Source organism: Trachemys scripta, chromosome 10 (assembly GCF_013100865.1).
Source record: "Trachemys scripta elegans isolate TJP31775 chromosome 10, CAS_Tse_1.0, whole genome shotgun sequence".
NCBI classification, from domain to species: domain Eukaryota; kingdom Metazoa; phylum Chordata; order Testudines; family Emydidae; genus Trachemys; species Trachemys scripta.
Window position 1 is genome coordinate 21,697,598 of NC_048307.1, and position 17,753 is coordinate 21,715,350.

General features: G+C 41.0%; 1 protein-coding gene across 4 annotated transcripts in view; it reads left to right on the forward strand.

Moving 5' to 3' along the window:
• MRTFB (myocardin related transcription factor B) overlaps positions 1-17,753 on the forward strand; it is a 177,510-nt gene that overhangs the window by 99,398 nt on the left and 60,359 nt on the right. For 3 of the 4 annotated variants that reach the window (XM_034782918.1, XM_034782921.1, XM_034782920.1), the window contains exon 1: positions 3,178-3,541. The exons of the other annotated variant lie outside the window; for it this stretch is intronic. In XM_034782918.1, coding sequence (XP_034638809.1) covers positions 3,388-3,541 — 154 coding nt within the window. In that variant the 5' untranslated portion in view covers positions 3,178-3,387. Of the gene's footprint in view, positions 1-3,177; positions 3,542-17,753 lie in introns of those variants that run through there. 4 annotated transcript variants of the gene reach the window in all.

The window sequence follows — 17,753 nt, forward strand, 5'->3', positions numbered from 1 at the left end:
CCCGGCCGCCCAGCACCGCTGGCCCCCGGCCCCGGGCCAGCCCCCGGCCCAGCGGCGCCGGATTTTCCCGGACATGTTCGGCTTTTTGGGATTTCCCCCCAGACGGGGATTTGAGTCCCAAAAAGCCGGACATGTCCGGGAAAATCTGGACGTATGGTAACCCTACCATCATTAGACATAAGTTAGGGTCTGTGGGATCTCACCCCACATATTGAGGGTTTTGTTTTGTTTTGTTTTGTTTTGTTTTAGAGTAGCTAGCAGCACTTGAGAATGAGGTTCCCTCTGTCTCACGGGGAGATGAACCTGGGCCTGAATACAGTTCTCTGAGCTTGTTAGAAAGATTCTTTGATGCAAAAGATGGCCATTTGATCAGCTAGGAGAGTGGGGAGAATTACAGCACTCTTAGGCATGTAGCTTTAGCTAATTTACCTCCAATACAAACTGCTCATTAAAGCTATTCCACATTTTAAATCTAAGATCCTTTCAAATTTTCACTTTAGTTAGGAAATCTCCTTACCCTCTTTGCATCCTGCAGTTAGTAAGGAGAATGGAAAAGGCTTTAGCATTAAGAAGACATTGCATATTTGCCTTACCTGTACCTTAGTATTCAGGAGGTCCAATTCTCTCATTTTTGTATTGTGATGAGAGGATAAGGAAAGTGGACAATGTCCATTCTTTTGGCTTAACATAAGAAGACTTGAAAAACAAAATTAAGAAAAAGTAACCTTTTCTCCTGTGGCATATATAGTAACTTTAAAACTCAAAATGTTCATATTATGCCATTTTCTGAAAACACACATTTCCATAACTTTGAAGTCAATGGGCCTACTTGTGAGAAAACTTACACTTGTGCTTGCACGGTTAGCGCCAAAGAGAATTGTCAGTACTTCAAGATGTCTTGCATACCAAATAATTTTTAAATACTTCTTGATATGGTAAACAGCAAAATGTTTAAAATCTTCTTAAATATTGTTGAAAAACTTTGCAGCCTATGCTATTCTATTTAAAATTAAATGTGATAGGTTATATATTTTCTATATTTTATTTTCCTGTGAAAACAGACTGGTTAACTCATCCTCCTTATTTGACACATAAAGTTAATTCTCTAGTCATTACATCAAAATCATTTCAAAAGTTAGTTGTGGTGCTGCAAACAGAACTGTGGCTTTCAGTATTACCCATCAGAACTTAATAAATCCTTAAAAGATCAAATTTTCTTTCAGACATTCTTAATATTAAAGAATGAGGGAAAAGAAATACATAAAGAAGTAGTTTTTCAAAGAGCTGAAGTGCTAGCCTCCGTTGATGAGGATGGGAATTGTGCCCATAAAATACACTCGAATTAATTGTTGGCACAATTCAGACTACTTAAATATAAAACTTGTGCCTGCAGTCAGGTGGTTAGAGGTGCAAATATTCATATTTTCACCCATAGTTTAATTGCAGTTGTAAATTATGTCCACTGAAAAGGAGGGGTACCCACTTGAAAATGTTGCCCAAAATTATATTAACATAAGTGGAAAATTTTCTAGGCAGACGGGTTAATAATCAAAAAAATTCCTTTTGAACATGTGGAAGGTAGAGGTACATTATAGATATATAGAAATAGTTACATAAGACCAAATTCTTGATTGGTACACTTAGTAAAGGGAATTTTAGATACCTGTTTGAGCATTGCACTTGAATATTCATTTTTAATGCACAGAATGGAGTCACCAAAGATATAGGGAAAGTATTTTGTGCTCACATTAGCACATAGATCAAAATACCTTAGTTTATGAATAAGGATACAGTTTGGTCACGGAGGTCATAGATTCTGTGACTTTAATGAACCTCCATGACTTCTTCGGCTTCAGCCCCCGCTGCAGCCACGGTGGCAGGGGCTGGAGTTGTCAGCCCCCACCCTTCCCTGTGGGGCTCAGGCTTCGGTCCCCCTAGGCAGTCAGCTGCCCCTCCTGTTTCCTACTCCCGGTTATTTTTAGTAAAAGTTACAGACAGGTCGTGGGCTTCCGTGATATTTTATTTATTGTCCAGGACCTGTCTGTAACTTTTACTAAAAATAACCATGACAAAAATCTTAACCTGATTTATGAACATACAAGTACTCTTTCAATTGTATACTCTTTTGTTATGTGACAGGCAAAAGTTGTTCATAGAATTAAAGGTATGTTTAGGAAATATTGCAAGGTCTTACGACTAAGCCTCTTAACATTTAAGTGATCCTGACTATATATTTTTTTAAATAAATGTTTGTCCTTTAGCCTTGTATTGAAAATCACAGCTGTAAAATATACCTTTGCTTAAGCTGGTCATCTACACATTTAAGGATATATGCTGTATTAAAACGCATGCACACAAGAGGATTGCAGTTCAGTGGAATTTTGCAGCCAACAATAAACTGAGAACACACATCATTACTGCAAAATATCATAGGGTTTACTCATATTTGCAGCAGAATAAGTTTGCCATTACCACAAAAATCAAGTCCTGGTGCTGCCAAAGAATTCCAGGGAGCCTGAAGAAAAACTACTTCAGCCTCCTGGTTGACACTGAAAAGGTATGTTGGTGACTAATATAAAAGATAAAAAGGTTCATGCTGGTGAGAATGGGAAATCAGAAGAAGGAAATGCTCTGGACTGACTGCTGGAAACCAGAAGAAAAGTTACTGCCTCATGAGTGTAATGCAAAAGGAAAAAATAGAAATCTGCAGTTTTAAAAATTCATTATAGGGAGTAAAATCTGTGTGTAGCAAAGGTAGTATATGTACATTTTGTAACGCGAACAGTATTACATGAATCAGTTGCTTTCAAATTGTCCCTTGTTTTTAAGATTTGCAGCTATGCTGAGTAAATATGCTTTTGCAAAATAGGACCTGCTTTATTCTTTACATAATTTTCTTTATATACAGCTGTTTGTTTACTGATTAAACTTAATGAGTAATAGTTCCACAGCCTCCAGCAGTGTTTAGAAAGAGAGACCACAGCAACTATTTGTCTTAGGTATCAGCAAAGGCTGCTCCTTCAGCAACTGCTGGATTTATTTTTAACTGCTTGACTCAGTGTTTGTCAGATGATTCTGATGATCAAGCTGCACACTGAAACATAAAAGTACGGAGGAAGCCAGGGTAGCTAAAAGGGAAAGGAGAGTGGTTGTCTGGGAAAGGGGGTGGGATTTGGGAGTTGTGCTTCAGACGCTCTGTTTCCCTGTCTGGAAGAGAGTTAAGGGCTTCAAGCAGATTGAGTGTATTTGTAGGTCAGACTGGGAAGTAAAGAGTAATGGCTGCTTTCAGCTGCTTAAAGACATAATTGCTCAATTACTGTGAGAAGGAAGCGGGGAGCAGAGTATCCTGAACAGTGTACTGCTGGGTAGCAAGTTGGGCTTTTTCCTATGTTGGATGTTGCCATTCAAAGGAGTCTCATCATGATCGATAGCTCCAAGAAGCAGCAACAGGGCTTTCCAGAGATTTTACCTACTGGAGCTATTGAGACATTGAAAGAAAAGGAATGTCTTGAGGTGAACAGCCAGAAAAGTCTCAAGGAAGGTCAGTTACCTGCTGTTGGGGGGGAGGGGCAAAAAAAATGCAGACATGCCACAGTAGATTCAGTCTGTAAGTGCCTGCTCTGAAATTCTCTACATTTCTTTATGCATGCATGCAAATACTCTGTTCCCTTTTCAGATCTTTTAAAGGGCCAGGTTCATTATTATTTATTTTATTAAGTAGCTCTCAATTAAATGCTAATGGCTGAACAGTAATTAAGTTCTAAAGGAAATTTAGTAGTAAGTGATCATTTCAGAGTGATACTCAAATGCATTTGTTCAGTTCCTGGCACATGTTGAAATGTGCCCTGAAAGGATTTCACAAATTGCCTTTAACTAAAGAGAGTAGAACTAAGGATTTTTAAACAACGATGTGTGTCTTCCTCATTTTTAGCAAGGGATGCTGTTGCTTTCTCCTTACTGCTGCCTGTTTACACAGTTTGCTTTTTTCCCTGTTTTATAATTTTGTTTTAAATTTGTTTTTCAGCTACATATTGGGAATCTAAGCTTGCATTGTTTTTTAAATGGTTCTGCACACTGTGCAGTTAATTGGCAAAGCAACATTAACATGAATTAGCTTGTAACAGTCCAGCAATCTACTGCGGCATATAGTATTATCGTTCAGTACTGACAACTATTATAATTGCCACCTCATATGTATCTTGAGTAGTTTTCTTAGTATCATTCATTGAGCTGTAGCAGAAATTTTGCCAAGAGACTGCTGGTGCCCAGTTCCCTGATGTACTTGGAGATAACTGGATCATACGGAAGGAGGAGGAAGAGGCTGATAGAGCCCCACTGCCTAGAGCACAGCTCCTCAATTTCAGATGCTGTCATCCTCAACATAACTTGTAGTCCTTTGCAACTGAAACTCCAACAACATTTACCCTACCCAGGCAGCAAAAAAACCTTCTCTTTTTTAGTAGACAAAATTTCTTCTCCCCCATATGCCTTCTTGCATTGGCCTTCCTCATACCACTGGCCTCTCTGGATGATCTGTAGTTGAGCTAGAGTGCTCACCTTGGTTCTTGTGAGATAGAACTGACATTTTGTCCCTTCAGGAAACTCTCCCTTCTGAATTGAAATAATGTAAGCATAAGGATCTAAAATATATTGGTAAATTTTAAGAAGGGAAAATTGCATTGAGGTTATTACTAGACCAGATCAGAACATTCTTGCTAGTTTTTCCTAAACAAAAATATTGAAACTTTTCAACCAGCTCTAGATATGACCAAGGAGAAAACATATTTTATATTATTTGTTGCTTTTAAAGACAGACTACTTTTCGTTGACATGTGGAAAAACACCAAGATAGAAAGAAGTGTTCAATGTCTGTGTGGGTAAATACTTGTAGCTGAGAGCATAACAATTCTGCCCCTTCTACTGTAGAAGGCAGCCAATATCAATGCAGTAATCAAAAAGACAGCGGGTACATTTTCTTGCCATAATGTGTATCATCACAATTACAGGCTTCTAGCAACTGCAAACTCAGTTAAAGTAATCAAAGCTCAATAGAAAACCTGCAGTGGGGAAATAGGGACTAAGGAGAAAAGGCAGCGGAACTTGAAGGGTAGAGAAAAAATACGTATTGTAACAGAAAAGATGGGGAAGAAAAGAGAGCTATAACATGAGGAAATAAAGGGGACAAAGAGAAGGAGAGAAAGCAGTGAAAGAACCAATAAACAGAAGAGTGGAATGGGTTAATAAATAACCATGTAATTAACATTCTTTGTTATATATTTTAAAACAGACTGCACCAGAACTGCACATGATATATAGAATAATGTACTCCAGCTGTACATTACAAGGTTGTAATTCCATCAGAGTGGTGACAAACCACAAGTATTGAATCCTGCAATAGCCTAAACTTATGTATGTCTTGGGGATTACATTATTTCATATTAATGTGGTTGAAAATTGAAGTTTCTCCCAACCTCTTTTTCTTTCTTTTTCTGGATTTTTTCAGCAGCCTTGTGTATTTGCCTTCCTTCCCCCTACAAATTTTTGCCACTTGACATCTTGAATTTTAAAATGAATTGCGCACTAAAAGGTACATAAGTATAGTAAAGAAAAAAATAACTTATTAATTTTATTTCATTCTTTGACATTAATTACTGAACAATGAAGGAAATTTCAGATTTATTAATGTGGTTTAGGATGCCATGTATACTACATTGTGTCACTAGAACATCAAGGCAGATTTGCAAACAAAAAGGTTCAGCTTTGTTGTTGTAATATATAATGTCACCAGAACATTTTAAGGGCTATACTAATGTATGTAGTTCAGATATATAGTTCTATATTATTTTTTATGTAAATGACACTGTAAATCATTTATTTGAACTATATTTGTTAGAACAGGATTTTCTAAAATAAGATTATTTGAAATTTTAATGATTACTCTCCTATTAAAATAAAGATTTAGCTACTTTCACCATCCTTTACCTTGAAATCATTTTGGATGGGTGATTTTACAGATGGTATTCACTAATGGTGAGATCCATGACGATTTTCACAGGAAAACTCAAGAATGAAGAAAGTAGAATTCTGCTGGCAATCCAGTATTGGTTAGGTGTTTTATTGTAACTCTAGATGATGATAACCTTTTGAAGGTCCTAATGTATTTTGCTTAAGCATGCTGAATTTAAAACCCCTGCACAGTAAAGTTAATTTCCCACTAATCAAGAATATTGTAAACTTCTCCCTTTTTGATTAGTTATCCTTTATAAGAGAAAAAACGTTTCTGTTGCTGAGTGTTAAAAATTACAATGAAAATGAAACCCACACTAATTTAAAAAGGCTACTGTTTAAAATAAAGGGCATTAGGAGTTTAGATGATGAAATTGTTTTTTTGCTTACAATAATAAACACCTTACAAGGTACATTTCATAACTTCCTGTTGCAGACCAGAGGGAGGAAATTCTAACTACCCTACTTTCCTGTAAACAACCTCAGGCAGGACTACTTTGCTTTCCATCCATTTTCAGTGAAAAGAATTCAAGATCTATATTCTACATGTAGATTTGGCTAGAAATTTTCACTGTATTAACAAACAAGAAATCTTTTTAAACTGTTAGTGTAATTTTATGGTAATATCTAATCTTATAATTGTATTTCAACAACCTTTTCAAAAATGTCAGAAGTGCTTAAGTCACTAAGGGCTGGTCTACACTGGGGGGGTGGGGATCGATCTAAAATACGCAACTTCAGCTACGTGAATAGCATAGCTGAAGTCGACGTATCTTAGATCGATTTACCTCGGGTCCTCACGGCGCGGGATTGACAGCCGCAGCTCCCCCATCGACTCTGCTACCGCCTCTCGCTCTAGTAGAGTTCCGGAGTCAACGGGGAGCGTGTTCGGGGATTGATTTATCGCGTCTAGACAAGATGATAGATCGATTACTACCCGCCGATCCGGTGGGTAGTGAAAATGTACCCTTAGAAACTTAAGTCCCATTATAAGTCAATGGGAGTTAAGTTCCTAAATGTCTTAAGTGCTTTTGCAAATTTGATCCTAGATTCGTCTATTGTAGAATAGCATATTTATATTACAGTAGTACCTACAAGGCTCAGCTGAGGTCAGGACCCAATATGCATACTCAGAAATAAGAGACAGTTCTTGCCCTGAAGAATTTACAATCTAAATAGACCCAAGAGAAAAGGTAGAAGAAAAGGAAAATAGTATTATTCACATTTAAAGAACAGAGAGTTCAGAGCCCCGGTCCTGCAAAGATTTACGAATGTGCTTAACTCTATGCACTGTGAGTAATCCCATTTAAGACAGTGGGACTACTCACAGGACCTGATTCAGGAAACTGTTCTTCAGCAATCACTTTAGTATGTAAGTAACTTCAAGCACATGGTTAAGTCCCATTGATTTTAAAGGTAAGCACATGCTTAAGTACTTTGCTAAATCAAGATTACTGTGCATAAAATTAATCATGTTTACATGAGTCTTTGTGGGATTAAAGTCACAGCGATGTGTCAGGGAGTAAGTCTGGTAGATTTGGAAGTTGAACCCAGGTTTGATGAGTTCCAGTCCAGTACCTTAACCACAAGACCATCCTTCCTCTCTGGACCTTAAGCCTATATGAGGACATGTGAATGAATTTTTAAAAAAAGAAAGGAAGTCTCAGCAACTGTTTATCAAATGGTTAGAAAAATACCCAGAAATTTAGAAAGCATAATTTTTGCTTATGTGTTTGTACAGAATTTCACAAAACCTTTGGGGGTTTTTAAACATTAATTTCTCTTCTCTTTCTCCACACAAAGCAGATGAAGATTATTTTCTCATTATATAAATTTGGAAAAAATTGTGAGAAGTTTAGATTTCATATCTAGAACAGTCCTTGCAGCAGGGATTCTAACAACCTAAATTTGAAGATAAATTTATGTCCTGACTTGTTTCCAAGCAATAAATGCTCCATAGCAATAATATATGACACAGATTGTCCCGTTCCTCAGTTATTGATGAAAGACATGATAGACCTTCTGAGTTATATTGTCTAATAGTTTTTTTTTTTAAATGTCAGAAAAATTGCCTTTAAATGATTTTCCTTTCAGTGTACCTTTTCGTTTTCTACCTGCATGCAATGGAGCGCTTCCTCTGGAGACACTTACACAGTGATGTTGGCTGACATACAAAAGCCTGCAATCTCTGTGGTACAGTTTCCAGGGGTTTATGGGTTCCTGCAGGGTTTTTCAGAATTTCTTTCAAGAATCCTGAAAAGTTTCTAGGGAACTACTATATCATGCATAGAGATTCTGTAAGCTCTGCAAAGCACTCAACAGTGTAAATTCCAACTGTTTGCACTTATTCACTACACTTTTCAGCTGATGAAACTAAAAGGAAGAAAGGACACGCTCCTCAGAATGTGAATGCATAAAAGGCTCTAGACATTTCCAACTGGTTTTGAAGTATGTTCTGTTATTTACCGGAAAAGGAACTTTGTGTAAAATGGATAAGCAACGTATATATTAATTTATTAATAATAATAATAAAGAACTCTATACAGAACTCTGATTCTAATAATTTAAATTACCTTAACACACACAAGTCTCAGATTTCGAGCCTATTAATGTATTCTTGTGCTGAGTTGAACTTCCTTTGTCACAAACTGTCAGCAAACTAAGATGGCAACTTTCTACTTCACAGTGAATTAGTGATTTTTATTATATTAAATATCATTTCAGATATTATTTATTTACTTCTTGTAATAGACAGGAAGTGAAAACAAAAACCTTTATTACATTTAAGTTTTGCCTGTGAAATCCTATGCAGTTCATCTCTAGGCACTTCCCCCAGATCACAGGCAGCTTAGCACTTCTGTTATAATGGATTCACTCTTTCTGCAATGGAAACCAAAAGAATACGGTGTTATTGTCAATTTGTGAATGCTATGGAAACCAAAAGAACACAATGTGATCATCAAATTTGTAACTTTGGAAACATACAGGATGAGTAATACAGAGTGAGGAAACAACATATTCCATAATCCTTCGCAAGCCTCAACAGTGAATAATAAATAGCAGAAAGAATAGCTACTCTCCAAAACATCCTAATTTTTACATTTTGAATTTTCAGTTTAATATATCCTGCAATTAAACATTTTCTGAAAATTCCTAACATTTCTAATATTTAATTCCAAAGTATTTTATAACTATATAAATATGGTACCACACCATTGAAATGCACATTCCTTGGAGATGGAGGGTCGCAATTACAGCATTTTGGTATAATTCCCTTCTCTTTAGGAAAGTGCCATGGAATCTTTAAAGTCCATGCAGAGCAAACAGGACTTGTTTTTTTTTATGTAGTCAAAATATGCACTTTATAATTAACTAACTGTTGCTCCATTTATGTAGTTAGGAAAGATAAAGTGACCTTCCTTGGATTTGAACCTCTGGCGTCAGTATTCTAGGCATGCCAAACTTTATGTCTAGAGTACAGTATTCAGTTATATCATTCACTTAGCTCTTGATACACTATTTTGTGCTGCTTTATTGTGACTTTACTCTCTGATTGTGTCTTATATTTCAAAGTCACAATGTCAAATAACTACAGTTACAGGTATATTGTTACTTTAAAAAAGTATCTCAGTCCTGTTCTTTAGAAGTGATAGATCTATCCAGAGAATCTTTTGTGTCCATTGTTACTGTGGCTCTATATTTCATGCTCAGCATCCTAGAGAGACTTTGGCTCACCAAGAGCAGGACAAGTTGCTTTAAACTAATTGCTGTTTCACAAAAAAACAAAAAACCCACCACAGACTTTGTGGAACAGCAATTAGTTTAAAGGAATCTGTCCCGTTTTCAGCGCTGTCTGTTTCCATGGCAGCCAGAGCCGCAGCCAGCCGCAGAGTTGTCAGAACTCTTGTTAATTTCCAAGGCAGAATGCTGGAAATGCCATTTTCCCAACATCATCCATGTTCTTATCTAAACAGCTAATATCTGCAGTGTTTTAACTTTGGGAGAAATAATTAGAAAATAGTAGAGAGAGCATTTAAAACATATATTTTTCTAGCGACATTATTTTATTTTTGCCTTTTCCCCAGGTGTAATCATTTGAGAGGTTTATACATTATTTTACTAGTCCTTCCCCAGAGATTTACAGTTTTTATAACAAATCCCCTAAACAGCCTGAACTTTCAACAGCCATTTGGATATCTCATTTCATAACACCTACTTTAAAAAACAAACAAACTGTGTATGTTCTATCTGAAATTCATAGGATTTGGAATTAGTGCTAGAATTACTATGCACAATGTGAGCTCTGGTTTTGTTCAAGACAAGGAGCAGTGATGAAAGCCTGTCAATCAGTATAGATAGCATTGTTCCTACAGGACAGTTATCAATTTATTTTTGGCCTCTTTACATTCCAGTTCTTTTGATTACATATGACTACTTGGAGACACCTTTTCCATAGCATACAAATTACCAATTCATCCCATGAATACCTCAGCAGCTGAATATCATTTATCTTGACTTTGATAATGGTGTATTTACTTAAGATGCTTTAATAATACCATACCTTGTATTTTCATCAGTTCTACCTTTCACACAATTATCATTACTCCAGAAATAAGACAAATGAATTTGTCACTCTTCAGTAGACCATATATAAAATGCGATGTGACGTATTGATGATTATAAATTTGCTTCTTTATATATGTTTGCCTCCATGTATTCAAACAGCAAGGCATTCAATGACATGCTGCAGGGCCTTTTTCCATTGTTGCTGTTCATTCTTAACCTTTTGCCCCCCTTTGAATCTTACAGTATGTGAACGCTTAACAATATTCACTGTTGGGAGATGGAGTGCAATTGAACTACTTTTATGTAATCCACAACTAGACTGAAATATATCTCAGAACAGTAAGGTACATTCTGTTACATATGTGGTTGCCAGAGAACCCCTTCCTCCCTACACACCATCTTCTTTATTCCTTTGTCTGTAGATGTAGAGACTTCTTGATATGCTAACACTAAATGAATTAATAGTCGGAACTCTAGCCTCTGTGGAATAGATCCTCACCTGGTGAAAAGCTGCACAAAACCACTGAAGTCAATAGACAGACCTATTCTGATTTTTAAACCAGTTGAGGATCTGACATTCTGATTGTAAGGAATTAACATATTTTTTTCAATTAAGTACCAAAGAAACCACTCAGTAATAATGGAATAAAGGTAAACAGAATTGATTTTGTTAGAAAGTAGTCCTTTTAGGTGATTAATATATTGACTCCCATTGTGTAAAATTTATAAGGAGGCTTTACTAAGAATCTGAAAGCCAAATGTTAATGTTGCAATCAAAATGCTGATTTTAAAAAAAGTACACAATCTAGAGCTAACCAGTGATTTGGCTGATAGTTCATAGCTTTTGTTCAGAGGCAGTTTTGAGACTTTATTCCCTCAATTAGCAGCGTTATGGAGGAAATATGTCAGATCCTATAAGTTACAAAACAGTTGTGTCTGTCTTCAGTAGCCTAGTTCTTGCATTGGTGCTAACATAGGCCTTATTTCTCCAAACACATACATATATGCTTACCTTTAAGCACGCTAGTAGTCTGATTGAAGTGAGTGGAAATTATAACATGCTTAAAATTATGTACATGCTTCAAGACTTTGTGGGTTGGAATAATTTACCAAAGTTTGTAGTGGATTCACCATCACTGATAATTTTGAAATCAAGATTGGATGTTTCCCTAAAAGATATACTCTAGAAGTTATTATGGAAAAGTCCTATGGCCTGTGTCATACTGATGATCAGACTAGATGATCACAATGGTCCTTCTGGCCTTGGAATCTATGAATCTAAGGTTCTGGCCCAGGGCCTTTGAGACAGTGTGATTCTTGGCTCTCTCTTCAGTGGTATGAGTGATATTATGTGGATAATTATGCTTGATTCAGGAAGTGGTCATCATTATTGTTTGTCACTTTAACACCATAGCCAAGACCCAGTATTGTCACTTTTTCTTCGCGTGCGGTCCCTGTGGGTGCTCCACTCCAGGTGACGGTGCGTCCCGGCGCCGTTGATCGGAGATCTTTGGTAGCAGTGCCTGGCTGGGACTCGCGTGCTCAGCTGCTGTCTTGCGATCTCATTAGAGTCTGCCTGAGCGCACGCGTTCCGCGCCCCCCTCAGTTCCTTCTCAACTGTCCTCGGTGAAGGAAACAATTACAAAGAATATAGAAATGGTAACATCCCAGTTGTTTCCCTTCCCTTAGAATAGTTACTCAGTTTAAAAACAAAACAAAACAAAAAAAAACCCCAAACCTTTTTTCCTCAAGCTTGTCTCCCGCGGAGACACTCTCCCCCAGCATTCCTAGTTCAATAATGCCAGGGGCTTCAGGATTTAAGAAATGTGCTTCCTGTCAGGACTGTATGCCAGGGTCCGATGGACACTCACATTGTGTGAAGTGTCTCGGCGAGACACACGTCCCTGCCAAGTGAGTCCATTGCACGAGTCTCAAAACCAGTGCTCGTTGTGACAGGGACCTGCGGCTGAAAATGTTTCTCATGCAGAAATCCCTGCAGCCGCCTCTGGAGACAGGCAGTGTCAAACCCTCTCCCTCACGTTCACCGGCCAGGTCCGAACCAATTGGGAGCATGGCATCACCCTCTCAGGCGAAGAGGCAAGAAACCCAACTGTCTCCAAGCAGAGACTTTCACAAGGGTAAAGGGTCTTCTGCGAGATCATTCCCCTCAGTACTGACAGCGCCGAAGGCAGGTGCCTCCGACTGTCCCAGCACCTCAGCCACAGCTCCCACGGAGCGCAGAGGCAGGGACCTGACTTCCCGTGCCAGGAAGGTCTCCTCAGCACCGGTCCCTTCGGCACCGAAAATAGACCCGGTGCTGACAGCGTGCTCTGCCTCAGTGCCGAAAATAACGTCGGCACCAAGCCTGCCTGCTGCTCAGATAGCAGCAACAGACCTCCCGCAGGGCGCCTACAAGAGACCCATGGCACCAGGAAAAGCCAAACAAAAGTCTATGCACATCTCTGAGCACAGATCGCGCGCAGTGGAGTCAGAGCCTAGGGAACAGCAACAACAGTTCCTAAGTCAGGATGATCTTTCAGTGGCACCTGAGCCTAACTCTCCACTCCTGGACACACAGTGCTCACTCTTTGACCAGCCGCTTTCCCCACCTGACCTGGCTACCTTTACTGACAGCGATATGCAGCAGCAGGCGGAGTGCTCTCCACCTGCCTCTCCTCCTCCACCGGAACCTTTTGCACCTCAGGTCACGGCTCACAACCACCAACCTCAGTTTCCCTACTTCGCCCCCCCGTGGGCGGCACCTAACTTTTCTTATCTGATGCCTTGGCCACATTGGTACCCTTGGCCAGCTCCTACTGCCACTCGCCCTCATGCTTCTTCCACCAGACCACAAGCTCCTTCTGCGCGTCTATCTCCAGCTCAGTCAACTTCTAGAGCACCTGAACTCCCCTCTGAAGAGGTGGGCTATGGATCATATCCTGATTCATCGACTCCTAACTCTCCATCCGCTCTCATGCCTCCACCTCCACAGAATGTGGACGACTTCAGACAGTCCAGGAACTTTTCAAGAGGGTGGCACTCAGCCAAGACATTCCTTTAGAGGAGGTCCAGGAGACACAACACAACTCCTCAAAATCCTCCAACCCTCTGCACCCTCAATGATCGCCCTTCCCACAAATGAAGCACTCCTAGAACCAGCTGATACTCTCTGGCAGATCCCAGCCTCTACCTTATAAACTTGCAAAAAGGCTGAACGTAAATATTATGTTCCTGCTAAGGACATAGACTTCTTATTCTCCCATCCACAACCAAATTATCTTGTAGTGGATGCAGCGACTCACAGGACGAAACAGTCACACTACCGGCCCACCCCGCAAGACAAGGACCTCAAACGCCTTGACATCTTGGGCTGCGAGGTATATACCTCCTCCACGCTGCAATTCAGAATTGCAAACTATTCTGCCCTACTTGCAAGCTACGACTTCAGTAACTACAATAAACTCTTTGATTTTACCTCCCATGTTCCAGAGGACAGGAGAGCAGACTTTAAGTCAGTCTTTGTCGAGGGCCAATTGGTCTCCAGAACGGCCACTTACAAGCATCTCTGGACATGGCAGATACAGCTGCCCATACAGCTGCAACCGCAGTGGTTATGCGCAGATCTTCCTGGCTTTCTGCATCCGGTATCCCCAAAGACCTGCAGACCAAAGTGGAGGACCTTCCCTTTAATAAAGACAAACTCTTTTCTAAGAAAAACAACAAAGTCCTTCACACCATGAAAGATTCGAGAGCGACCCTGTGCACTCTGAGCATCTACCCATCCCTTCCCATGAGACAACAGTATCAACCTTACCAGAGGCCACGCACACAACAGTGTCACTGGCCTCAGAACAGACCATACGATATACCCAAGAATCGCCCTAGACCTCCTAGGCACAGACAAAACCAAGCGCAAACAGATACATCCCACCCATCGGGACATAAACAACAATTTTGAAGCGTTGGTCGAGGGTCTGCATGACCACCCCTTGACTCCACGACCTACTTGCCCATTTGGCCACCACCTCCAGGTTTTCCACCATGCCTGGCAGCAGATTACACAGGACCATTGGGTCCTGGAAATAGTTCAGTCCGGTTACTCTATCCCTTTTATATCCTACCCTTCTCCCTTCCCCGTCCCTCTTCAGGGACCCCTCTCACGAGCACCTACTTCGCATAGAAGTGGCTCATCTTCTACTGCTAGGTGCAGTAGAACCTGTGCCAACACAACATCGAGGGAAAGGGTTCTACTCCCACTCCTTTCTCACCAAGAAAAAGTCTGGGGGATGGAGGCCTATACTAGACCTACACCGACTGAACAAATTCATAAGGGTACAGAAATTCAAGGTGGTCACACTGGGCACAATAATACCTGCACTGGAACAAGGGACTAGTTCACTGGCCTCGAATTACAGGACGCCTATTTTCATATATTCATTCATCCACCCCACAGACGCTTCCTACAGTTCACAATCGGTCACGACCATTTCCAATACAGGGTACTCCCTTTCGGACTCTCCACAGCACAGAGAGTATTCTCCAAGACCCTAGCTGTAGTCGTGGCCCACCTCCACAGACACGGGATCATACTTTTACACCTCGTACGTACGCTCTCTGTTCGTCCCAGGATACGGGCAAGTATTTGCCTGCAGCTCCTTGGCCACATGGCAGCTACCACCTTTGTGGTCAAGAACGCCAGGCTGCATGTGAGATGTCTTCAAGGCTGGCTCAACTCAAACTACAAACCCAGCAGACACAGCCTCTGCATGCTGCTAACTACTCTAGCGAATGTACTAGCTTCCCTGCAATGGTGGACAAGACCAGAGAACCTTTGCATGGGCATTCCCTTCCAACAACAATCCCCCATGCTCATGCTTACCACGGACGCTTCCCTGATTGGTTGGGGAGCACATCTGGGGGGGCACACAGCACAAGGCCTCTGGTCCGCGCCAGAGATGCGTCTACACATAAATCTCCGAGAGCTCAGAGCAGTGAGACAAGCCTGCCTTCACTTTCTTCCCCTCATAAAGAACAAATCTATCCGGGTCCTAACTGACAATATAGCATATATGTTTTACATCAACAGATGGGGGAGCACGATCGCACTCCCTATGCATGGAGGCCATCCGATTGTGGAATTGGTGCATACAACACCACATACAAATTATTGCGTCATACCTACCTGGCTGTCACAACACTACTGCCGACAGACTCAACAGACAATTCTCCAAAGAACACGAATGGGAATTGCACCCCGCGATACTACACCAGCTCTTCTCCCAATGGGGCACTCCGTCAATAGACCTCTTTGCCACAACCCAGAATCACAAATGTCACCTATTTTGCTCCAGAGCAGGATTCGGGGCTGCATCCCTAGGATGTTGTTCCTTATCTTGTGGAACAACTCTCTCATATACGCCTTTCCACTGATCCCTCTGATACACAGGGTCCTGCACAAGATCAGAGACGACAAGGCCCAGGTCATACTCATTGCCCTGGCTTGGTCGAGACAAACATGGTATCCTTACCTGCTCCATATGTCCGCTTGTCTTCCACGGACTCTCCCCAACAGACCAGACCTGCTTTCTCAGGACAATGGACGAATTCTTCACCCTCAGCTCCACCTGACAGAAACTCCTTCATGGTTCAAGACCCACGAATTAGCCTGTTCTGAGCAAGTCCGATATGTCCTCCTGCATAGTAGAAAAGACTCCACTCGTAAAACTTACCTGCAGAAGTGGAAGTCCTTCTCCCTGTGGTGCTCAAATAAACACTTATCACCCCATATTGTGACCCTCCCTAACATCCTAGACTATCTCCTGAAACTAAAACTCTCAGCTCGATCAGAATACACCTCGCAGCCCTTACCACCTTCCATGATTTGTTAAACAGCTATTCACTCTTTGCCCACCCCACCATAAAACGCTTTCTCACGGGCCTACAAAATCTCTACTCCAAGATTTATCCATCGGCAACTGTATGGAATCTCAATCTCGTTATTCGCGGCCTTCTGAAACCTCCATTCGAGCCCTTAGCTACCTCATCTCTTCTTCCTATGTCCATGAAGATAGCTTTCTTGGTTGCTATAACATCAGCAAGGAGGGTAGGGGAAATAAGCGCCCTGATTGCCTACCCCCCTACACAACCTTATCTAAAGACAAAGTTACCCTGCAACAACACCCTAAATTTCTCCCTAAGATGGTGTCCACCTTCCACCTTAACCAACCAATGTACTTATCTACATTCTATCCCAAACCTCATGAGACTCCGCATGAGGCGACTCTGCATATCCTCGACATCAGACAAGCAATTGCTGTCTATTTAGACAGGACTAAACCATATAGTAAGTCCTCGCGACTATTTGTCTCCACTAACAAGAGATCAAAGGATGCAGCCATTTCTAAACAACGCCTTTCCAAGTGGATCTCTGACTGCATCAGATCCTATTACCGCATTCAGAATGCTCAACCGCCCGAAGGCATCAGAACTCATTCTACTCAAGCCATGTCAACATCCATTGCCTTCCCCCATAATGTACCCATTCCTGATAGCTGTAAGGCAGCCATGTGGTCATCCGAGCACACATTTACCAAACATTATGCTATCATGCAGGATACCATGGCAGACACCATAGTAGGTCATACAGTACTGTCTACAGTACTCACTGCTGCAACTCCAAAGTCCCACCATCCATAGTGGATACTGCTTCACATTCACCTGGAGTGGAGCACCCACAGGGACAGCACTCGAAGAAGAGAAAGTTACTTACCTTGCAGTAACTGAAGTTCTTTGAGGTGTGTGTCCCTGTGGGTGCCCCACTCCATGCCCTCCTCCCCTCTACTTTGGAATACTGTTCTGACCTCTCCATGGAAGAGAAGGAACTGAGGGGGGTGCGGGACGTGTGTGCTCAGGCAGACTCTAATGAGACCGTGAGACAGCAGCTAAGTGCATGCGTCCTGGCCAGGCACTGCTACTGAAGATCTCCGATCAACAGTCACAGGATGCACCGTCACCTGGAGTGGAGCACCCACAGGGACACACATCTCGAAGAACCTCAGTTACTGCAAGGTGAGCAACTTTCTCTTATCTTTCTGTACTTCAGCCTCTAGGTTAGTGGAATATGTCCATACAGTGGAAGTCTTGCTTTATGCACTTGTTTTTGTCTCTTTTTTTTTTTTTTA